Raw genomic sequence first — 24,929 nt, forward strand, 5'->3', positions numbered from 1 at the left:
TGTCAGGATACTGACTCAAAACTTAGTAAAAGTAAATTTGTCTTTTTGGGAGTCTCTCTCCGCTTTCTTTGCTCATCATCAGTCATCGTCTGTTCCTTTCCCTCACAAACCCTCCGGCGTCGCAAATGATCTTTTCCACCACCAGACTAAAAATGTGACCTTCAGGACGTCTTGTTATCAAGAAAAAGCAGGGAAAACTAAATCAAAGGAACTAGAGCCTCCAGTCGTCATCCAACCACTCCAAGTATAGTCATTTTAACACAAATTTTGGCGTGCTCAGGGTGTGGTGAATCTCTCCCAGTTCTAATCTATGAGATGCCACATGGCTGGAGTTCTTTGTTTGATTTGTCTGAGCTCTTAATGCCTTCATTGGATGAGCGGCTGGATTTACCTGCACATGGCAAAACCCTCACCCTGCAGAGAGGAACGGCTACAGGAGTGAGCTACTGTATGTGTTAGCAATGTGGTTAAAGTCATTTAACAAAAGCGTTTAACAGTTAGGCTGCTAAAATACTGAACACTATCAATAAGTAAAAGAGTGAGCTACTTACTCTCAAGTATAAAATCAATATAATTTTAAAAGTCTCTGATCAATTGAACCACATTCATAATGAACTACATAATGCAATTTCAGGTTGATATTTTCCCAGAGAAAAACTTCCATCATCTCTTTTTTCCCCTCATGTCAGTCCTGAGGATACAAACCTCGTGTTTGCAAAAGCTTTATTGGAACTGGCACTGAACAAAAGTGACCAGGGGCTTCGTATCGAAGGCTCCGGTCGCACAGGCCTAGAGGCTGCAATCGCCTGGCAACCATCGGTTGCTAAAACTGAGTATTTGCCATCAGTTGTAGGTTGCTGGCAGTTGCTGTGAAATTGCTTGCTCAAGCCAAACTTGCTCTGACCTACAGATCTGCCAATGACCCACTGGTAACCACTAGGGAAAAACATGTATTGCTCAACATGTTGGTGAGTGGTTGTGGGTACGTTGCTGGCATTTCTTTGGCGAGTAAAGTGCAGTCACCGGCTCTTTGTGTGGAAGACACCGGCTTGTCTGCAAACACTTGCAAACGACTTGCTAAGTAGTAAAGAAACCGAAGAGGACGGAGAACATTTGTTTTCAAACTTTTACATTTCAGCTGTAAAGTATGTGATGCAAAGTTTTGCGTACTTTAAAAAGCACATCTAGGACAGGATTCATTTTGCTTGGGCAATAAACAGCGTGATGTGTGGCTTTGTTTCTTGCAACATGCCCGTTTCTACACAAGCTAAAATCTAAAAAACAAATAAAGTAAACAGCATTAAATAGACTTCTGACAGTTTGTGACTGACAGAAAAGTTTTTCTTTAAATAGGCGACAGAATAAAGCTTTCAAATGCTGTTATTTTAGCTTATTTATTTAAAAAAACAAAAGTAATATGCTGTGGATGAATGGATTACAACCAGCTATGACAAATCTAACCCTGTGTTTTGAGGATGTCGATGGCTGTTGGGGGAACTGTTTCATCATTTTTATGCTTCTCAACCACGCTGACATAAAATAAAAACAAGCAGACCACCAGTCAGGACTTGAGTAAGACTGATAAACCAATAAAGGGAACCATGGATGCTACCGTTTCATGCTGTGACTTAAAATAACCGAGTCTGTGTGAAAGTGAGAGGAGAAGTGGAAAGCGTGGGGCAGCGATCTTCACAGCTGCTTGGTCTGTGGCCAGGAGTTTCTGTGTGTATTTCTGACCTGAGAGATGTGGTTGATGGAAGACTCCATGCGCCGCAGCTGCGAGGCCTGGATGTCCAGCAGCTGCAGCACATTGTTGGCTAAGGCATTAATCTGGTAGGCCACGCTAGCCAGGGACTGGGTGGTGTAGGCTTTGGTTTCCTCCAGAGCTTTCCTCTTGTCCTGGGCCTGTGCACAGAAATAAAAATGTCAGTTACTATTAAAATTGACATAACATCCACCTTTTAACCTCATCTACAAGTCAGGTTTGTGCTGGCTTCAGGCCAAAAACACTGCAAAGACCATTTTCTCTCCAACTCTCAGTTCTGAGATACCACACTGTAACGGATCCTGAAGCCACCATTCAAGAGCAAAATATCCGCTTTTCTAAACTGCTTCACAGAACTGAACCTGACAGATTCAACACAATAATTCATTCGTATTATCAATAATAAAGCACAGCGTTGATAGCAACAGTTCAAGATCAGATAACAGCCACACCTCTGCTAATTCACATCTAGTTTAAGTAGGAAACTTTGCAACGTTATCTTACGTGCAGTTTTATTGTCCCCTTCTGTCTTCTCTTGTTTCTATTAATCTAGTTTTTCCTTTTTATATTTTTTTGTTTGCACCCTTTTAAAAAGCTTTCTAATTATTCTGTTTGGCTCTCCATGTGAATTTACAACATGAATACTCTTCTTTTTATCTATCCAATCACTTTTTTAAAAAGGTGCTACACAATTAAAGTACATTTTTATATATCATCATGTCAAAAAACACCTAGTATCATATTTTTTGGTATAATCAAGCATGTCTGTGTGGCCTATAACCGGCCCACTCGACATATATGAAGCTAAACATTTACATGTATGCAGCAATGTATTCAGTAACAATTTAACGACATGTTGTTCAGCCACCTCCCTTCAGACGGGCATAGCTCCAAGCTGATGAGCTGTTGTGTTTGATCTCTGTGGGCTCTTCCCTACACTGCTCTCAGTCACCAAGTCCAAAGAGCACTGCCTGGAGGGTAAACGCTGGGCTTTGATAACAGGGTGCTGTAATAGAAGACAGGTGGTGGCAGCAGTGGGTGAGGTGATGATAGCTAATGGTAGCATTAAGGGGGCAAAACAGGGGGAAAAAAAATTTGACCATATGAAGACAAGAGAGGTGACAGTGCAAAAGAAAACAAACGATCAACGCAACTAATACACAAACTGTCCATATGGCTGGCTAAAAGCTCCTGACCAGGAGAGCTGCAGCGCCGGCTTTTCCACAGCCGGTGTTTCTTTTAGCGGGAATCAAAGCGGCAGATGTGTTGGGCGATAACAGCCTCAGGAAGCAGGAAAGATTCCTCCAGAGGGTTCAGTGCAAAAGGCCATCTGTTGAAATCACACACTCGTTCATGCGTGCACGCAGACACCTACCACTGACGCCGCAATATGCAATGTGGTGCGTGGATTAACAGCTGGAGGGAAACAGATGAAACAACAACCGCAAACAAACAAACAAACAAACAAACAAACAAACAAACAAACAAACAAACCAGCCTTTACATCCATGATAGCAATTTCCAAATTGCAAGAGGATGCAGATTTTTGCTGTATAAACAGATTAGTGAACAGCTCGTGCTTAGCTGTGCAGAACTGCTGGCCTACATATCACGCCACAAGTTAGTTTAAAATAAATAAACACGGCCCCGAAGAGACGTTGTGCAAGATCCATTCATTATAGATATACAGACTGCAAATGCAAATATGTTGTTTGCAATGCTGTTATAACTAAAAAAACTGCATGATTATGTTGTTTTTGTTAATGCACTGCAGCTGTGAACAGCACAGACAACCAGGCCCATTGATGTTTCGGATCACAAACGCTCAAGTGTGATGTGTAAACTCTACTGTCTCCATTTCTGTCAGACATACAAATTCATTCAAGGTTGCCAAAGCTTAAATCCAAAGAAAAGAAAACAACGTGATGCTGTTTGGGCTGCATTCTCGAACGGCTGCAGTGCAAAACGCTCCAAAACATGCACGATCGCCCGTCCTGCTGACTCAAAGTTTCCCGCGGTGTTAAGTACAGAACATGTAAGCTGATGACAGCACAAATTAACCAGTCTGTATCACTTTGAAATTGAAGGTGCAAGGCCAGGACTTAAAATTAGTGCACCACAGGCTGCCCTTCGCTGCTGTTTCCTCTCCTTTGAGACGCAGCCGCTACAACGACTTGTGCGTCAAGAAAGCTGACATGACGAAGCAAATAGGCCAGGCTGATCTTTCCTGGTTTACACGAAGGTAAATGTTTTACCTGCACATTAATCAAAAACTGACACTCTCAGTGAGCTGCACAGCCCGCTTTTCAGCTATTTCACTATATATTTCCCAAATAGTTAAATAACAGATCCCTCTTTGCCCTCTATTCTTCTTTTTCTGAACAGAATGATTCACTCTGCATTAGCTGCCAGAGCCGTGATATGAGGTCAGCGGTGGGTGCCGGGAGGACAGATGCAACACTTGATTGCATCGCCACTGGCGGCAATCTTAGATCCTCCTGCTCTAGTTACATCCCTGGCATCCCTAGTCCCTTTGCTGGTTCACGCATCAAATCCTCAAAACCAACCAGATTTGTTGTCCAATTACCCAGCAATCTGCACATTTCTTCAAAAAAAAGACAATGGGAGAGATGTAGTAGATCCTAAAAAATTTGAACAAACAGCGCTTTAGCAGACAAGGAACAAAGGGTGTGCACAATCAGCTCAAAACAACAGCACCGGCAAGCTGAGTACACTCTTCCACGGCAGGGAGATGCAGAGAATGAGGTGGGCTCTGAGAGAGCTTTAGCGCTCCTGGGGCACTTTATCTCATATTTCTGAGCTGAGTAATGACTGCGTGAAAGAGACTATGGAATATCCAGGCAGCAGCAGACAGGCTGTCAGCACCTGAGCTGGGTTTATAAGGGGAGTAGAGAGGAATGCGCGGGCTGACTACGCACAATAAATATGTAGCTGGGAGCTGGGGCAAGCGAGATAATCAACCACCACCCTGACAGCATAAAACACAAACACACAGAGTGACAATTCTTCAAAAACCCAAAATAATTGAATGCTGCACGTACTCAAGCTGAAAAAACTCACAAAAAGATAAAGGAGTGGCAGTCACAAGAAAGGCTTTCCTGTTTTCTGCAGGGTTTTTTGAAGCTCTTGGAAGGATAGACACTCTTCATCTCACCCATCCAGTCTGGCAAGATAACGGCCACTGAAGCGCAATCGAGTTTCTGGGTTTTTTTTCTTAAACAAGACGCCTCCATGTCAGGCTCTGCTGGCTGCATTAAGTGCCGTAAAAAGGAAAAACTCCTCGGGGTCAGATGGGTTCCTGCTTCCGTTCCGCCCAAAAGCAGTAGCAGAAGTAGGAAATGGACAAAATGAGTATTCCTCCTGATGATCTAACACGACTAAAAGAGGACTCAAGGAACTGAGACCAAATGTCTGTTTCACTGAATCATCCAGAAATTAGGAACATGACAAAAAACAAACAAAAAAAAAAAACCCACAAAGGGTTCAGTGGTGGGATACATTTGTTGGTGTTGCAGCAAATGCTAGAACTTGCATAAACATTTCTGCTTCTTTTGATTTACACAGCTGACAAACCCATCTGGGTTAATGCGCTCTCACTTGTTCACAAGTGTGCTCAGCACACACACACACAAAAAAATAAATCCCACACACTTTCAGGAATGTTTGGAATTCCGCAACATATCATACATCCTCAAGAGCTGCTGAGGGGTTTCGCCATGAACCACAAGTGTGGGGGATGAGCTCGCAGAAGCCAAAAACAAACACAATGGGACAGAAGTACAGAGCTTTTTTTTCCTTATCTATAATCTTCAGACTGAACATGAGGAAAAACTAATCCTAGATATTAGGCCTGACAACTCCTGCAACTTTGTCTAAAGGAAGAAAACCTTAGCAGGGATCAATCCTCTTCCCAAAGCAGTACTGTGCTGAGCTGAAAGAATGAGCCTAAATCCAGCTGGAAGGTTGTAGAGCTCACATGGCACTTTGCTGCCCAGTGATGTATCGACCGCTGATTACAGCAGACTGGACGGGGCAAGATAAGTGAGGCAGCCGAGAGCTAGTGAGCCGTTGTATTGATGTGCGGAAGGTGGAGCCCATGAACGAGAGACACGTTTAAGATCTGACCACGTGTTACCAAAGCTATTACCTGATCAATTAGTTCCCTCTGCCATCGTGCAGCGATATATTACAGCTCAAACGGAAGGCAAAACTGTGATAGCAATCTGAGACCGAATGTAACTATGTCAGTACCACTAAAGTTAAAGGAAGACTGTCGTTTCCAGTTTGCTTCTGCTGTGATTTATCTTTGGTGGTGTCCGTCTGTACTGGGACTTCCCCACGCTTCCATCATATTTGCTAAGTAGATCAGCTGATATGGCTGAACTGTGGTTGAGCTTTACTTTGCAGCTAGCTTAAGACAATACCTTGCTTTCTGCTTCTTACCAGTCTAGTAACATGCATTTCAAGGCAATTACAGTCGTTGCTTTACATATGATGGAAATAAAGGTACTTTCGGTGCAGCAGGTATCTGACACAACCATGAAAGGACTTCACTCTGAACTAAAACCCCGGCTGACAAATGTGAGATTTTCTTGAACTGACTAGGTTTTCTGTTTGACTTCCTTGTTCTAAGGTTACATTGGAAACAATTTGCTGGTCACTTTCTTCCCTAGTTGACATTTACTGCTCTGGGTGCTGGTTACTGCCAATGTATTTACCACCCCCTCATATGTCAATCGACAGTATTCTTCCCTGTGGTTGGTAGTTGCTTCAGTTGCTTGGCTAAAATTTTTCGATGGCATCTTGTTGCCACATTGCTGCAAATTGCTTTCTGTGTGGACAACGCTAACAGTTAATCAATATATCTCCAAGTTATTATTATTCCCAATTTACCAGTTACGAATGAGAAAATCCAAACTTCATAGGGCGTTCAATTCGCTACCATACACCTCTAAGAAAACCCATCAGATATTTATATTGGAGAGGCTGCTACCACTAACTTTGGGGTATTTGTCCTTTAAAAACTGACTTCAGAAATGATCAAGTATCAGTCTGGGAGCCCATCAACTGATCTCCTATTTTAGCCTCTCAGAGGAACAGCTAATTTCTTGGGGTTTTCAAAAGTTACCCAAGCAAGATGTCCTGTTCCATCTGTTATTCCCATTGGTTTACAAATGAAGACCTTTTTTTTTAAAGAGATAATAAAAAGATAAATTAATAGAATGACTGTACACCTGTATGCAACCAAACACGATCGGTCAACAGAACTACAAACGGACTACAAACAGAAACCAGAAAGATACCAGAACCACAAATCTTGTCCCTTGCCTACAGATTCTCCATACTCCTATAAAAACATGTTTATGGGAAAACGTCCGTTTTCTAAATGCTCTCTGCTTAAATCTGTGCCAATTAATAAGTCAGTTTATCACAGAACTGTTGAAGCTTTACTTTGTTTTATAAAGCCTAAATGTTTAAGAAGGTGCTAAGTGTTGAATTAACAATTTTCCGTATACATTATTATATCCACTCCTTGAGATGATTAAACTAAGAACGACCTACCTGCCGAGAGAGGATGGTGAAAGTGACTCTGGAACGTGTGAGGAATAAAGAAAACCTGCACATGAAACAACTTCAGTCCCTCCTTTTACAAGGTCTCGGCTCTCTAAAATTAAAAATTAAAAAATAAATAAATAACACTGCAGCACGATAAGTGAATTCATAATTCCTTCTCCTCCCTCAAAGGGGCAGATGGAGGCTGACTGAAAGGCCATAAGGTCTACCTGACCTTGAAAATCTGCCAGCACGCTATTAGAAATTCCTTCAGTGTGTCAGGGAAGAGACACAAAGGGGAAGTTTGCACATGAAGGAAACTCATTAACCTTTATTGAGAGACTTGGTAATTGCTTCATCTGGCAGAAAGCACAAAGTGCTTAACTGATAAACAAGCAAAAAAAAAAAAAAAAACACTACAAGTTGGGAAAGGCTTTACTCCTTATGAATCCAACTGTAAGCCGAAACAGTACCATCAGAATGAATCCAACTGTCCAAAACTCCCACACTGTAACAGATCAGTTCAACAGTCTGGATCAAACCAACCCCATCAGCTGAGGGGGAGGAGTGACAGGTGGTCAAAAGGATGAATGGGTCTGGCTGGTAGGCTCAGAGCCGCTAGGCCTCTCCGTGCTGCAAGAAAAACCAGGCCACTCCACAGAGAGCAGGAGAGAGGGAGAGGCAGAGAGAAAGGACAGGAAATGAGGACTCAAAGTAACCCAGAGAGGCAAAGCTATGTTAAAAAACAAAAACAAAACACAAACCTATATTTATCACCTTTAGGCAAGACTGGCCCTCTTCCAAGAGAAAAACTTTCACGAATTCTCCTGGGAAAAGCAGCACAGGACAGGTACACCAAGGTTATATGACCGGGATTGTCAAACTACTGATCGATGGCCAGGCCTCGCCTCTTACATGTGATGCTGCCAGCATCGATCACAAGCTCATATTTTAAAACAACTCATTCAGGAGCAGCCCGCACTTCCTTTTTTCCTTTTTTTAAAGAAAAAGTGGGCATCGTGCTGCCTCAGCACAAAAAACAAAAAAAAAAAAACACTTTCTTGCAAGACAGAATTTACTCTGACTTATGACCTCCTGGTTTTCTACATAACACTTCCATTTCCCCTTTTTTCTTTTTTTCCGTTGTAAACATCTCACTATACAGCGCTGCCACACATCGCTGTGATTTCATCAGGAATTTGGACCAAGTTGCAGGCAAGACCTTTCTAAGGAATTCCCAATTATCAGTGTAGTAAAGGCGTGTGCATTGCTGGTATTCAGATAGTGGAAACATTCAGATTCAGAAGACTTTATTTATCCTCGAGGGGCAATTGAGAGACTGACCTTGCCGACCATACATACAATACACAATGGCCCTGTATGGTGGCTTCAGGAGTGTCAGAAAAGCATCCATTCAAAATACATTAAGTGCCACAAACACCTTTCCTTGTTTGGAAATGACTGGACAATGATCGTGCACAATGACCGCTGAAAATTTTAAAGATTTATTGACTATAAATGTAGAGATTAAATGATGAGAGAGTTAAATATGATCGGCAGGACTATCTGTCCTGGTGTACCACTCCTTTTGCCCTATGACAGCTGAGATCTGGCTTAAAGAAGGCCTTTAAACAGTGACTATGCACATAAGCATGACTTGTTCACATACAGTTAACACAGAGTCTGTGTTACCTTACTTAACAGAAATCTGTCGGTTTTACTGCACTTTTTGAACATTTGACAAACAAAAGTGGATTTTATCCTTAAGTAAAAAAAACTGACGGGCACAATATTTTATGCTGAAAAAAAACAACAACAAAAAACTCTGAACTTTCGTTGGACGAACTCTTAAGACATTTGATGGATACCTGCCCAAAGACCAAGAAAAAAGGAACAAGGATAAGCTGCTGTTAACGTTTTTACCACAATCTGGGTGGTACTCATGTTTGCTTGAAAACCTTTATTGGTTTTAACCACTTTGTCACTATTAGTTTAAAGATTAAATATTTATTAAGTTTAGATAAGCTTTAGTTTTACATTTTTAGCTTTCAGCAGAATTATCCAGACAGTAAGCAGCTGCCTTTAGGGCCACAAATAGCATTAAATGTATATGCAGTAGTGCTCCCCAAGATCCTGTTAACCATGATATACACATAAGAAACCGATCAATTATAGTTATTAGCTCTAATTTCAGTTTAGTTTCCATTCGGTTAGTTTCCAAAGTGGGTTTTGGTCATTTCCGTTTAGTTTTGGTTTTAAATCACCATGATGTGGGTGGTGTTTGTCAGTGGAAAATAGACATTACAATACAAATATATCTCCTCATGCTGTAGAGGAATCTTAGCTTCCTGATCCTTGTTGGTTTGGCAAATTTAAACACACCGTCGAAAAGTAAAAATAATAACAATTCTTGTTCAAGTAAAAAATTGTTTCAGCTAGTTTTAGTCTTTTTCATCAGTCCAGCTGTTTTTATTTTCTTTACACATACTTTTAGTTTTTAGCTTCTTTTTAATAACCTTTATTAGAAATTCCTAAATACATTTATCTGAAAAGATGAAATCAGAGCATGTTTGGCTTTTGTTGCTTGAAAAATAACTCAGCTGACTAATTCATTTTTATGATGTTGTTTCCTGAGCTCTATAGATAACAAATACAGCCTAAGCATGACTATTAAAGCCTGAATTGTGTCATTACTGTGCTGACAACCCTCTCAGTGCGTCCTCTAGCCAACATGGCCAGGTGGCCCACTTTGCATACGGTAGACGCGTCCTTGTCGCAGAGGTTACACAAACATGGCTCTGATTTGCATGAATGAAAAAGGGTTTTGAAAACAGCTAAATATTCCAAGTTTTCTAATCAAAAGATCAATCAGAATAAACTGAACTGAGGTATGTTAATGCGAATCTTGTCTTGTTTTTAGAGGCACTTCCTGACACACAGAAAAGGCATTTCCAGGGAGTCGGTCTTCAGAGTCAGCAGGGCAAACAGGAAGCATAACTCTGACCCATCAGTGTGTCATATGCCACGCACGCACAGCTCGAAACGCGCTCTCAGACCAACAAAAGTCACTATCAAGTTGGAAAAGTGGGGCAGAGATCTGTCCTTGGTTAAACAGAGCTCTCACCATCTGCTTCAGCCCGCTGAGCTGCACTATAGTCCGCATAACCCCAAAGTGCCGATGACACAAGCACAGAGAGAAAGAAGCAGGGATGGAAATGTGAAGGAGGAGTGCAGAAAAGACGGGCCGATTCAAGCTGAGGCATGTTGATATGCGCGTGTTTTCGAGTGTGTGCGTTTCTATCAGACACAGAGAGCAGGAGAGAGTGTCTGCAGCAGACAGAAAGGGCTTATGAAAAGTGCACTCGCTTCACAGAGAGCTGGCGACGTGTGCTGAAAAGCTTAAAAATCCCTCTTTTTTTTTTGACGTCAGCGCTTCAAACAAGGTGCTCGACTAAAATACAGAGGCAGGATCAGACGCACGCCGCAGAACTTTTTGTACAGTTTAGTTAAAGTCTGAACTAAATTTACATCAAATACTGAGCTGCGGCCCGTCAGCATCATCCACTCCTGCTGCACCTTTTATGTACAGCCACGCACACATAAAGACATCAGAAGGCAGCCGCTGAGATGTTCTTGCGAGTTTTCAGCTCATTAGTTTGGAGGGGGTTGAGTCCTATGACACCATTTCGGGAGCATCTTCTAAAGATCTACACGGCAAAAAAAAAAAAAAAAAGCATGCGTTATCAAGCTCAATCTACAAGTAATTTTTGAGAAAGTAGAAGAAGAAAAGCCTATTTTACTAGTTTTAATGTGATGAAATCTGATGAAATCGGGCTGGTTCTAGTCCCCAAATGCACTAACTGCAAGTCACTTTGGACAAAGCACAAACAAACTGAGCAATTCATTTAAGGCAGCAAAAACGACGGAAAAGAATAAATAAAGGAAGGAAGGAAGGAAGGAAGGAAGGAAGGGGCAAAAACTGGAAATTAGTAATCAATATTGTTACGATTAAAAAGTTTTAAATAGTTTCTCCTAACCCCTCTACCAGTTGTGCACTCTTCATGAGCCTAAGGCTTCCTGTTAAAAGGGAGTTCTTCCTCCCCACAGTTGCCAAACGCTTGCTTATATGAGAATCAGCTGATCGTCGAGTTTCTTTTTCTACATACAGATATAAATTTATCTGTGTCGCACCAGCTTAAATAACTTCAGAGCTCAACACAAAAAAGCAAACCCATCTCGACCACAAGATCTGAGTGCGAGCGTTTAAAACGAGGCATGCTGATAAAAATGAACTTACAGCAGACAAACTATGATTTAAGTGACTATTTTAATTTTAAAGTTTGTCAGTATTGCTTCACTGTGGGAAATCACATTGAGACCTCTCGTTCTACAACTGGCTGTAGCACAGAAAATCCCATAACAAGGAAATTCCCACGTTTAGTTCCACAGCACTGCTTTTCACAGGAAACAAAGAAAACGAAAACTCTCAACTTTATGGCAAAAGTGGCAAGAAAAGCTGCTTGACGGCCTCAAAAATGAGACAAAGTAGTCAAAGCTTTGCCCTGCAGCATTTGTGCAGGCACCCTGCCGCAGGGCAAAGTTGCCTAATCTTGCGAGGACAAGGAAGAAAACAAAATTACAGGGAGTCCTTGGGGAGTACAGCTGGAGAGGACACACCCTCTTTAGCTGATATGGGTGGGTTGTCTTCCTGCTGAGAAAAAAAAAAAATGTGGGCTCTCTTTTCACTGCAAATGTTTGCCTGTCACATTGGTGCTCTGTCTTTTTTAGCAGCGGCTCACCACATTTGCTAGTGCCCTAAAAAAAGCAAAGCCATTGGTGGTTATTAGACTTTGTAATGAAGTTGCAGCATGGTAATCACGTCACATCACATCCTGGCCCACATTTATTCTAGAAAAAACAGCACGCAGACACAGTAATACTCCCTGTATTAGGTTACAGTAAATTAGCTGCCTTGTTATGAAAAAGAAACCTAGCAGAAATTAAAGCATGAATAATCTGAATGAGGGATTTCAAAAAAAAAAAAATCAATACTGCCAACCTTTATTGACCAACTAACAAGGACTTTATAGTCTTCTCTGCTTCACAACCCAGCTCCAAGCCAACTATATTATCCTGAACAAGCTGCTTTCTGCACATTCTATGATTTTACAGTACATTTAACAGTTTAGAAGTAATGCAGCAACAATAAACATCAGAGCATTTGCACTAAGTGCTCGCAAGTCCATAATGTAGACAGTATAGCATCACTTTAACGTCCCTGAAGTATACCAGTGGGGGGCTTAAACTGTTTTTGTGGTATTAAATGGTGAGTTTATTGACCTTAAGGAATGTAAAGGGCTGCTACGTTCATGTGGACTTGTAGTTATACTGTGGCTTTCACTTTAACGCACGTAAACCCAACTCACTACTAAAGCAACGAAACTGGTGTAACTTTGTCCTCGAAATAAAACTATTTTTTAGGATAGGGTGTAACATAATCAATGGGCTGCCTTAAAAACACACACACACACACACACACACACACACACACACACACACACGGGCCTTCCTTATCAGCAGTGACAGTGGAGGCAGTTTAGAAGCGAGCCAGTGTACTACTAATTTTTTTGTTAAAAAAGAAAAAGTAGACACACCCTCTGTGTAAACGGAATGAATGTGATCAATGGTGCGGGGCAGACGGGGGCTCTTTAAAACGTCCCACGGCCGTAAAAGCCCCGTGGGTAAAGTGTTATCACAGCTCCGAGCTTTTAGGGATCATTTGACGAGCCAGTCCACTTCTTTATCCACGTTTCCTGTCCCAACAACCATTCAGTCCGGAGCTTTCCGCGACAAAAGGCGGACCACAGATACAACAACCCTGTGGCTCACTCACTTACCTGGACATAATTGTTCTCGCAGTAGTCTGCTACTCTCGTCAGGTTTTGGTAACTCTCCACGAGCGCTCTTTTACCGGCCGGAATCTCTTCCTCTAACAACATTTGTAGCTCTGCCATCTTAACATCTCTCCGCAGAGCCTCCCTTCCCTCTCTGCCTTTCCTTTGATTGAAACAGCCACCAGCCCAGCTCTGCCTCAAAAAAAAAAAAAAAAAAAAACCTTTGCCTGCTATTGTGGGATTCCTGCCTGCCCTCGCTTTGGCTTAACGTCAAAGCGAAGATCGTGTGTACTAATGAGGAGGATCACTACATCCGCAATATTGTGTACGAACATTTTACTCTCGATTTTATTTCATTTTAATTCAGCACAAGGAACAGGAGAAACAAGTGTATTTGAGAGTATTTGAGATATATTAGGAAAACATTTGTAGAAAAAAAAGCCAAATTGATAATTTACAGTGAATATATGTATTTGACCAGTTTTACTTAGAAATTTTAATTCACTTTGGATGAAAATGGTAATTTTGGAATAAAGAAAGTAATTTTAGGTGAGTTATTATTTTATTTTTTGAAGGAAATGGTGCAGAATAAAACGTTATCTTACTGCAGTATATTCTACAATATTCTAAATGGCAACATTTTTATAACAACAGAGAAAATGCTACATTTTTAAAATTAATAGAACATTTTTAGACATTTTAAATTCATTGTTGTGACAGTACTGAGCAAAATTTTGACCCAGCCTTCATTTCTAGATATTTTTCCTGGAAAATGTCAAACATGTTATTGAAACATGAGCGAACATACATGCGAAATATAGCATGAAAGACAGAACCAGTTTGTACAATTATAATACGCTTGATTGTCTTCTTTTGAATGTCTTTTTGATGAGTCCAGTCTCTTTCGGGGTTTTATCTTCTTTCTTTTTTTTAAGGACAAGACTTCCAGACACTGTTTATCTGCTGTTGATCGCTTTTTAGGCCTAGCACCTCTTCTTTTGTCTTCCACTTGTCCTCAATTTTTAAGGGTGCACTGCACACTGTGCTGAGTTTTTAGGTTTTTGGTTCAAAAATTCTATTTATGCCTGTCAAACTGTGTTATCTTTGGGATTTTTTAGATGAGACTAAAAGTAAAACAAGTGCCTAAAGACACTATTTAAATTTAAAAATTGGTTCTTTACCGGTTTGTCTGTTAGTCATTCATTTTCATTTCATTCATTCATTTATTTGTTCATTTCAGGCACAACAAAAATACATATATTGAACATAAAGTGCACAAAAAGTTATGCATAGATACAACAGTGGGTCCTCTCTTGAGTTGGGCTTCTTTCCTTATGCTTAAATGATGCACAGGTCAGTTTTATAAGGGGTTTAATGAACAGGAAAAAAAATCCTCAGCAGCCCATACCCAAAGAAAAACTTAGAAAGAATTCAGAAAGCCTGGGGAACTTTTGCTCAAGAGCACTTAAAAATAATAATACAAGAACATCTGGCTACTTGAAAGCAAAATATAAAGAATTTTGATTTGATTTGAAGAAAATATTTATTTTATATATGTTTTAAGCATACCTCTAGCCCTGAGTTCATACTGAACCACAGATACAGAAAGATACATACCTATACAGATGTGGGAATATATATTAGCAGGGTATTTATATGTAATGTGTATATGTAATGTAAGTCCACTTTACATCAGAATGTATGTCGCGAGGTGTGGACGAGGAATTAGGTAGAAGAATATTGCATGCAGTTATTGTAGGATCGCGTTCAGTGTCGCAGCTTTAGGGAAGAAGGCGTGTTTCAGACAGATAAGATAAAGGATCTAAGGACAAAGTGAGAGCTCTAGCTTTTTTCTGCTATCGACCTATCAGTTTTCCAACGAAGAGGGAGGGGGAAAGAAAAAACATGGATCTGTCTAGAGCATGTTGGGATATGTAGTTTTGCGTGTCGAACTGTCGCGACATGAGTTTGTGTTTTCAGCCATAAGAGCGAAATAACATTATATATTTCACTTCTCATCAGCTTTCTCACTCGTTTGACTTTAATATGTTGTTTTTATATCCAAACCATATTTTCACAGTTTGTTTTGTTTGTTTTCTTCATGTGGACGCAGAGGATTGTGGAGTTTGTAGGCGCCGTCGATATACAACAATAAGACTACAATTCCCACAGTGTGTGCTGTTCATGGCGTCTGGTCAAGGGCTAATGACAAGTCGCCTTCTGACAAACAGATAGGCCCGTGATTTTAACGGTAAGTAACGACGGTTTTAAGCGGTTTTTTTCCTCGAAAGTGTGTCAGCGTAGATACCGTTTAGCGGGAACGACAGTGTCGCTAAAGCTGTGCCACACGTTAAACGTTGTGTCCTAGATATCCAACTGGCTCAGCCTCCTCCTACTGGTGGTCGTAACATATTGTAGACAGTTAACTTTCAAGTATAGCTGGTCGCATTAGCGTCGCAAAAGTCTGCTCGTTTGCAGACGAAAACAAACCAAACTGCTGCTCCGAGCTAGCATAAATGCTATAAACAAACGCTTTTAACGTTTTGTTTTTGCAGTTGTCGTGAGTTTGTTTACTGCTTGCAGGTGTTGTTGTTGTGCTGTCTGCGAGTGACACGATGGAGGTGGAGAGCGTCTGCGTGGAAGATGAAGGGCGCCTGACCCAGATGAGGTTTGATGCCGCCGTGAAGGTGATCAAGAGTTTACCCCCGAATGGTGAGTGAACACCTCACTCGAAGCTCTCTTTCTCTCTCACACACAGACACACATATATACACACACAGGCCAGTTCAACCAGCTCAGCTACCCCCGGGCAGGTGCGGTGCAGCAGCTTGTGCGCTTTAAATAATCCACTTTGTCCCCAAGCCATCACAGATTTGAAAGAAATAGAAATCAGCCACAACTCTGCACGTGGAGGGTAAGGCTTTTTTATGTGATGAGAGTTTTCTTTTCCTCAGGTCCCTTTCAGCCCTCCAATGACATGATGCTCAAGTTCTACAGCTACTATAAACAGGCCACTGTGGGACCATGCAGCATACCCCGACCTGGCTTCTGGGATGTAGTTGGAAAGGCGAAATGGTAAGTTAGGGGGCGGTGGTGGTTGTGCGCTTAGGATTCCTTCAGAACTCAATTCTATGGGGAAAAAAATGTGATTTCAGGGTATAAAAGGAATAATTTGTGCCAAGAGCAATCAGTATACTAAATAATGAGATGCTGTGTTGCTATGATTTGTTTGATTTGTTTATGGCTTGGTGAACCAAAGACAATTTTCCCTCGATGTGTGTAATAAAGTCTATTCTACTCTATTTCTCCTGCACTAATGGTGTAACAGGAAGATGCATGCACTTCCCCACGCTCCTTGTTTTAAATCTATGTGGATCAGTGTACTTTTAAGAATAGTCCCCCAGACACAAACCCTGTTGCTGTAATGTTTTATCATATTTTATTATTCTCTGACGATCACATCAAGACAGCTTGTGATATTCAGAAATGAAAATCTCACTCTGTTAAGCTCAGGCTGTGTCAGGTGATCTCTGGACTCATTAAAATATATCAGTTACCTCTTACCCACAAAGCTGGACAGTTTCTCTCAAGGAGGGGCTTGTACCTGTGTGTTTTCTCAGTCCTTACACATGCTGGATACTGTCTGTCATTAAGCATTGAGTTTGATCACAAACCTTGAAGCCCTTGCTCACCATGATCTGCTTTGTCCTTCTGTAGACTCAGATATAGCTATATTCTTATTTGCAAGGCAGTTTTTGATCTACTAGGTTGGTCAAAAGAAGTGCGGGATGTTACTGTTTTTGGTCTCAAGACTTATTCCTTCTGTAGTCATTTAAATGTTTAGATTCAGATAACTTGATTAATACCAAAAAGGTCAATTTGTTTGTACCTGTTAAGCATCTGGTCTCATAAATGAATTTTAAAGGACTTTGAGGCAGTTGCTTGAACTCTCCTGCCCTGTTTTTGGCCTGGTTTCTACGCAGCTGCTGATTGCACCGCTGCCTGTTCTGCCCAGGACACCCTTGAAAAAGTTATTTTTAATCTTAAACATGATATTTTCGTGGTTAAATAAAGGCTAAATGAACACGTTTCATGGGTAGGTACAGTTTCTAATGAATGTTTAAGTGTCTGTCAGACTGTGATCCAAAGTTAGTAAATTAGTTTGTGTCCTCAAATAGTCTTTCCATATTGACTCAGCTGAAAACTGGAACTGGCACAAAGGCCTTCAAACACACTTTTGCTGACACATGACATTCTCTTCTGTGTGTTCCACCTTATAAAATTATATAACAGTGCATGTTTTCTTCTTTCGCTTGCTTTTATTTATTTTATTTATGTATTTATTGTGATAGGGATGCCTGGAATTCTCTTGGAGAAATGTCCAAAGAAGAAGCAATGGCATCCTATGTTGATGAAATGAAACTGGTACGTTTGCCGTCCATCTCCCACCTCTTGAAGCACCTTTTTAATCTGTCCGTGTTTCATGTCCTTGTGTGTAATCAAATGACACAAGCCATGTGAAGAGTAACACAGATACATTGCCTTTACAGTCATCTGAATCAGGAATAACCCTGTTACACCAAATAATTTATGCCGCAATACCGGTACTTTGAATTTAAAGCACTTCCTGGTTGTTTGTGACTGTGGGATAATATTCTCATTGTGCTCGCTCTGGATTTGGTTTTCAGATCCTAGAGGGGATGCCCATGACTGACGAGGTGGAGGAGCTGTTAAAGGTCCTCGGCCCGTTCTACGAGCTGGTGGACGAAAAGAAAAAGATCGCGCAGATATCAGACCTGAGCACAGGTTGGTGTTTCCTCGCCAGGTGGATTGCCCACACGTTTTACTTTGTGATGTGGAGTTTAACCTCTTTTTTTGCCTGTTGTTATACGCTCAGCCCGTTTGACTCAGTTTGCTAGGCAACTGGAAGGCAAGTACATTACTGTGTAAACACACGGGTCTGTTGATATACTTTACTTCCTGTCTGGTGTTGTAGCTCAGATGCTTTGAGTCCTTATTAGCAGTCATAGAAAGCTTGCTTGTAGCTTACCACAGTTAAGGTTCCCCTTACAATCAGAAATGGACACATTTCATTTTAATATGTTAACATCTTAAGCAAGTATTCGTGAGCTTATAAAATTCTTTCTGTTTGTGTGTGTGTGTGTGTGTGTCTGTAGGGTTTGGCACAATGATGAATTCAATGGCATCAAAAAGTGTCGCAAAGAGCATTGTTAGAAACATGGAAATGAACGGCACTCTGGAGACACGGCCTGCAAGGCTTAAACAGAAGGAAGTGAGGTCAGAGGAAGATGCGCTGCAGGATGATGATGATGATGAGGAGGAGGAGGAGGAAGATGACGATGAGGAGGAGGAAGAGGAGGAGGAAGAAGAAGAAGAAGAAATGGTGACAAGGGAGGTCAGAAAAGGTAACAAAGTTGCTCCTTTTGAGTATGAATATCTGAAATGACATTATTACATGTTAGATGCAGATTTCCTCTATCTTCTATATTTTTTCCACAGACAAAAAATCTGGACCATCACAACCAAAGAAGAAAACTTTAGCTAGGAGACAAAAAGCTCCGCTGTCAAACGGTAAAGTCGCTAACGGGGCCACCCATCTGACCAATGGCAGTCATTCCAGAGCTGCTCTGAACAGCGACAAGTCCCAGGAGGGTTCACTTGGCGAGCCTCTGCTCAACGGACACAATCCAGGTAGGAAAACCGATATTCCAACATAGGGCTCTGTTTCAGCCCACAGTACATCCCTACAGCGGTCCAAAACAGTCATTGAGGACTCACCAACACTCAAGCTGTCTGAGCACCATGTGATCAGATAATCTGCTAAGCTTCATTCCCAGAGCTGCAGCACACATTGAATCTCAACACTTAACACATCCGCTGCTCCTGGGACAGGCTTAATGGAGAAAATTAATGGTTCTGTAGAAACTGAGGAAAAAGCCCCTAATTCAGTGAACTTCCTCTTTGTCACTCTGGTAATTACAGTGCAGACTAGTCATCATAATGGAGAACAAGTCTTGAGTTTTGTGTGCCCTTTTGCCCTCTTTGTAATGACATTAGATCCAAGTGTAGCTGCGTCTGCACCCAGTCACCTGACCAGCGACTCAGACAGCGAGGTGTACTGTGACTCTGTGGACCAGTTCGGACAGGAAGAGGCAAGTAAAAACTTAAACATCACAGAAATATCAGCTGGGTTTAGCCAACTGGACTGTTTTTTACTCATCTTGTTGTTTTTTTGAAGAACTCGGAGCATAACCGCTCTCTGGATGATTTGGATGAAGAAGAGAACCACCTCCAGCCGCCTCTGGAGGAGAGACGGGAGACTCAGGAGGATGTACAGGGTCCATTGCAGGTTGTCAGATGTGGAGGAGAAGATGGAGAGGCAGGTGGAGCAATGTCACAGAGGCTGAATGTGACTGTGCCTGGTGGCTCTTCAGTCAGAAGAGGAAGGGGTAAGGCTGCATTCACAGGGTTTTACACTCACATTTAAATGTTATGAAATGCAATCACAAGGATGACAGCATGATTCTGTGGAGCCGGCAGCTCTGTGTGGCTTTTGTTTTTCCATTTAGTGGCCTTTCAGTGTCACAAAGACTGTCATTCCATTGTATGCGCTGACACCCGAGCATGTGTCAGTTATTCAAATTCCGTTCTATTTTTAGGCTCCAGGTCTCCAGGCCTTCGCCCTGGTTCTCAGATGCCCATGCACAGTGCTGGAGATGGAGACGGGGGCCACTGGGGAGGTGCAGGAACACCTGGAGCGAACCTGAATGAGCAGATCGTCGTGGCGCTGGCCAGACTGCAGGAGGACATGCAGAGCGTCCTGGAGAGACTGCACACACTGGAGGCTCTAACTGCAAGCCAGGTCTGATGATATTCAATGAAAGTGACTCGAAACAAAAAATACAATGTGGCTTCTTTGAGGCTTAACTAAGAAAAAATAATAGATAACATCAAGTGTTATCTACATCTTTCCACTCTGTGTGAATACTTTCTGGTCTTTATAAGCAAGTTAAATATAACACTATTTTTTTAAATATAAACATAGCTGTGTCAATGTCATTGATCGTTGATCAGTAAAATAACAACCTTTTATTTATTTATTTATTTATTTATTTTTTTTTTTTTTTCCTGATGTAAACAAGGTAATGGCTAAATAAAAATTAATGCATAAAGAGAAAACTATGATAAAGTGCACATACACTTTTGTCAGCGTATAACAAAGAGATGAAAATAGTCTGGCGAGGTGACAGCCAATCAGAGCTAAGTAAGTTGTGTAGAAAAAAAAAAAGAGTAAGCTCACCTTCTCTTTTTTTATTTTTTGCCTTTTTTAAAAATGTCAGTATTATTTTATTCATCATTTATATTTATTTACAATTTATTTAAAAATAATAATTCTTTGAAAATTAATCTAGTGCAGTAAGGACAGACATGCATATTTGACTCGACTAGGCATACGGACACATTTCACATTTGATGTCAGGAAAAAAACTTTGTAAGTCATGTGAAGCTCTCCTCTGTAAAAACACGGCAAACTTTTACAACTTTTTGTTTTATTTAACTAAATCAGCTTTAGATTTAAGCGACAATAATCTCACACACACACACACACATAATCTTATGACATTTTAGTCAAAAAACTATGACTAAATCTAAATCAAAATTTCCTGTCATAATTACACTATATGTAAACTTAGAACTATACAGCAAATGATTAAACTACTCGTGGTGGCTTTCTGCGGTTTAGACTGCAAGGCTGACAGCAATGTTAAGCTATCTATGGTGTGTAAAATGAGCTGGCAATGGAATTTGATTGTACTACTCATTTTATAATGTTTAGGCAATTTTAATTATCTTCAGTGATCTATTAAATAAAGTAGCATCAGCTACAGGACTGGACAGCTGGCTAGTGACAGGATAATAACTTACTGTAAAATATTGAAGAAGACAAAGTAAACAAAACTTGAAGCTAACTAAGTAACCTCTCTATACAGTAGGTGCTTTCTTATCATAATGCTACAGGTTTATTTTTATGTGTATTTCATTTTAACAGGAAGCTGGGATTGTGCAAGAGTCTCCTGTCCAAAATTGGCTGCAGTTCAAACAGCAGTGGTTACACTTTATACACAGTGACATTAGGACAGAGAAGGGAAACACAGGTGGTCATAGTGTCATAAATAAAACAAGTGAAAGGCAACAGTTTGAAGAGCTGAATTCAAATATGATGCACGTAGTGGTGAATTATGCTAAACTACATGGATTTTTTTTATATAAATTATATATAAGAACTGGTCTTTGTTTCAAGAACCAAGAACCTTGTCTTAATAAGACTATTGACATAAAACAGCAGTGCAGTGGTTAGCACTTGTTGTGTGGAGTTTGCAGGATCTCCGTGTGCCTCCGCGGGTTTCCTCTTTGTATTGCTGCTTCCTCCCACAGTCCAAAAACAGACATGTTCAGTTAATCAGTCATTTGTAATTCGCCGTTGATGTGAGGTAGATGAAATGCATCTGGCCATATTTTGCTGTATTGAATTCATTAGGACGATCAGGTATCCCACTTCAGGTGGGACTGAATATCATTCATTTCCATCCTGTCTCACACATTTAGATAATGTCCCATATTTTGATTTACTCTAATATTAAAAAGTTAACATGGCCTGACAGACACTTTTCATCCAAAACTGCAGGTTAACCTGTCACCATCTTTTGGTGCCAGTGGAAAAGGACATGGAATAATAAGGACTTAAAGGCTACTTGCAAGTGGATAAGGCCAGTAACTCACAAGAAATGGTTTCTGAGAAAGAGATGTTGCAGATTTGTAGACGAAGTGGAAAAGCAGCTGAAATAATAGTTACTGGGAGAGATGACTCTAAGAAAACAAACAGAAGTTTGTATCATATTCAGGATGTAGCACAGGATGAGTTCTGTGTGTATAAAGCAAATAAATATATATTTTTTTAGCCACGGTCCAGACCTTGGACACAAAGAACCTTCAGCTTCTGTTGATGCTTACTGTTTACCCAGAAGGAGTTTGCAAAAGACATTCATTTAAAAGTTAGCTTGTTGGAATCCGCTAACTGCTCCGCTTAATAACATTTACAAAAAGGAAGTAAAATTTTTGCAAAAAAAACCAATATCAAAAATATATAATATATAGATTTCTATGTGGCTTTAGAAATTTAAGATAAGATATACTTCAGTTATCCCAAAAGCTGGGAAATCACTTTGACAGCAAACAAATATAAAAAAAACAGACTAGCTCAATAAAATAGTTTCTTAAATTAAATCTCATAAAGGTTAAATGAATTGCTTAATAAATCACTAATAAAATAAATATAAGTTCTTTCTTTTTAAATGTACCCATAATGACAGATTATGAACTCTTTCTTTTGGCAGGCAAGATCAGTGGCTCTGTCTCCTACTTATGCATCTCCCCCAGTGAATAATAGGAGTCAGGTAAACGGTTGCAGTCTTCATTAAATTTTTGAAAACAATCTACTGAATTTCCAGCTGATTCAATTAATTTAAACCATGTGTTCATTATTAGAAGTTAACAAGTCTCATTTGTAATAGCAATGTATATTTTTTGTCCTCCTAGAAACCGTCCTGGTGGCCTTTTGACATTTCACCAACCAGTTTGGCCTTTGCTCTTATATGGCCATTTGTGGTACAGTGGCTTATCCGCCTATACTTGCAGAGGAGGAGAAGGTAAGAAATATATGGACAACACACATAGTCCAAAATTAGGTGAAAATTCACAATCTGCACTTAACAGACTTTTCCTCGGTCGTTAACAATAAAGATGAGTGAGTGGAAGTTTTTTGGTTTGTTTTTTAATCTTACTAAAATCGTATTGACTCATATGAGGTTCGCTCCATTTCTTTGGCTACAGTGGTTTTGCTATAAAGTGCTTAAAAGATTGTCTGACTTTAAGAAGGTTTAAAAAAAAAAAAAAAAAAAGTCTTTGCTTTTGTAAAGTGTCCCACACTTTTCAGGTATTTCTGATATTAACTAATTTCATTTTTTCCTTTTTCTTTTTCTCCAAAAGACGAATCAACTGAACCTAGTGACACCTTAAATCACCGTGGGCACGACAATAACAAATCCCCAAAATATTATGGATGGGTTGCTAATGGCTGTAACTCTTCCCCTGCTTAGACCCATGGCCCAGTAATTAGCTCTTGCACTATGAAGAAAGCCCCTAAAACTAACGAGAGCGAGGAAGCAGTCTCTCAGGCGCGTTGCAGCGTGGATGTGGAGTCACAAAGGAAGATGAAAGTATGGGCTTGCTGTCTGTGATTATCCAACTGTTTCAAGATGAATCTACTGTATTGGATTTTTTTCTCTGTAAGAAATGGTCTGAGTCCAGCTGTAGAGTAGCTTCTCAATTATTTCCGTAACTGAGATATTATTGCACACAAATCGGCGTTTTCAGCTTAAGGTTTCATTTGATGTTACTAGAAATGTCCCCAATTCCCTTTCATTAGTTGCCCAGGTAATGCTGCTATAGTAAAATATTGTAATTACTGTAGAAATGAGGAATAAATGTATTAATGTACTGAAATGTGAGATTCTTTTTAATTCTAAGTTAATATTTATTGCTTTTAGCAACAGTTGCAATGAAGACGTTGCTGGCCAGCTTTCAGCTGTAAAAGTGAGATTTCTGTTGAAGTGAATGTTTGTGTGTAGGTCAGACCAGGTTCAGGATGTTTTCATCAACGGTTTTGCTACATATCAGTCTGCACATCACTTCAGATTGTTTTGTACTTCAGTTTCTAAATAGAAGAAGTGCCTCAGCATTACAAGGTATTTTGTACTGTAGGCATTATGATTTCTTACATTCTCTTATTGTAGCATAACCCTTGCATTTCTGGACCAAATTCAGACTAATTGTACTACTTAGTGAGCCATGAATTAGCAGAAATCTTCCAATCTGATATCCGATATCTAATGCATAATGTTTGTCACCGTCTGTGTCGTTTATGCATTTTTGTTTTCTGTGTTGTTTCATTTTAATGTGTGAAGAATTTCATTGGGATGATAGTAATCGTGAATTGTTTGCAGAGCAGCGACCTCCATATAAATTGTATACAATAGCTGTACAGTCCAAACAAAAATGCAATATTTTAATTGCATCTGTGTGTAATATGATGCCATATTTACAAAGTATGGCATCTGCATTAGCACTGATCTTTCCAGCGCTATTATGTTTTAATTAAAGAAAAAAAATGCAATAGTTTACCTTTCTACTGAAATGTACTAAGGCTTTCTCACCCTCTCTGCCTGTGGATAGAGTGGTGTTTGCATGTGATAATCTCAGCCTGAAATAAAGTTTTCACAAAGCAGGTTTGTCCACTTTATTTCAAATAAGTGGTTACTTGAGACCTCACAATAAATCTACTATAGCCAGCAACAACTGCCTACACACTGTGCCCACTACACCAGCAGCAGTTGTGGGCCTGAGGATTTCATCCCAAATACGTAAGAGCACTCGGAGTACAAGTGGTTCGCAGGTCGAGCTTTGGATGGGCCTCCCCAGACCATCACTGAACTGGTCATGTTAGATGATTAACGTTCACCTGACTCTTCAACATCTGTCAAATATAGTCAGTGTGACCCTGCTCTCATCTGTGAAGAGAACAGGGTGCAAGTGACGGATCTTTTAGTTCTGAGTGT

General features: G+C 40.4%; 2 protein-coding genes across 8 annotated transcripts in view; one reads left to right on the forward strand and one right to left on the reverse strand.

Moving 5' to 3' along the window:
* Positions 1-13,430, reverse strand: part of abi1a (abl-interactor 1a) — a 48,560-nt gene extending 35,130 nt beyond the window's left edge. For all 6 annotated transcript variants that reach the window (XM_085468049.1, XM_085468046.1, XM_085468048.1 and 3 more), the window contains exons 1-2: positions 13,237-13,430; positions 1,738-1,905 (exon numbers count right to left, since the gene is read on the reverse strand). In XM_085468049.1, coding sequence (XP_085324175.1) covers positions 1,738-1,905; positions 13,237-13,353 — 285 coding nt within the window. In that variant the 5' untranslated portion in view covers positions 13,354-13,430. The remainder of the gene's footprint in view (positions 1-1,737; positions 1,906-13,236) is intronic.
* A 1,562-nt stretch (positions 13,431-14,992) lies between these two features.
* On the forward strand, positions 14,993-24,598 carry acbd5a (acyl-CoA binding domain containing 5a). 2 transcript variants are annotated; one of them, XM_085468055.1, is made up of 14 exons: positions 14,993-15,066; positions 15,347-15,484; positions 15,817-15,945; positions 16,188-16,308; positions 17,586-17,658; positions 17,922-18,039; positions 18,411-18,659; positions 18,754-18,945; positions 19,312-19,406; positions 19,493-19,703; positions 19,914-20,116; positions 22,650-22,709; positions 22,852-22,961; positions 23,302-24,598. In XM_085468055.1, exons 3-14 carry the CDS (start codon positions 15,849-15,851, stop codon positions 23,312-23,314), a joined length of 1,542 nt encoding a protein of 513 aa, XP_085324181.1. In that variant the 5' UTR covers positions 14,993-15,066; positions 15,347-15,484; positions 15,817-15,848; the 3' UTR covers positions 23,315-24,598. The 2 variants fall into 2 exon arrangements, with proteins under 2 accessions (XP_085324181.1, XP_085324182.1); XM_085468056.1 differs by lacking the exon at positions 14,993-15,066 and having other exon boundaries at positions 15,201-15,484.
* The last annotated feature ends 331 nt before the right edge of the window (positions 24,599-24,929 follow it).

This window comes from Copadichromis virginalis, linkage group LG9 (genome assembly GCF_057382275.1).
Source record: "Copadichromis virginalis isolate Kocher_CV1m ecotype Utaka linkage group LG9, C_Virginalis_male_GT1.1, whole genome shotgun sequence".
Taxonomy (NCBI): Eukaryota; Metazoa; Chordata; class Actinopteri; order Cichliformes; family Cichlidae; genus Copadichromis; species Copadichromis virginalis.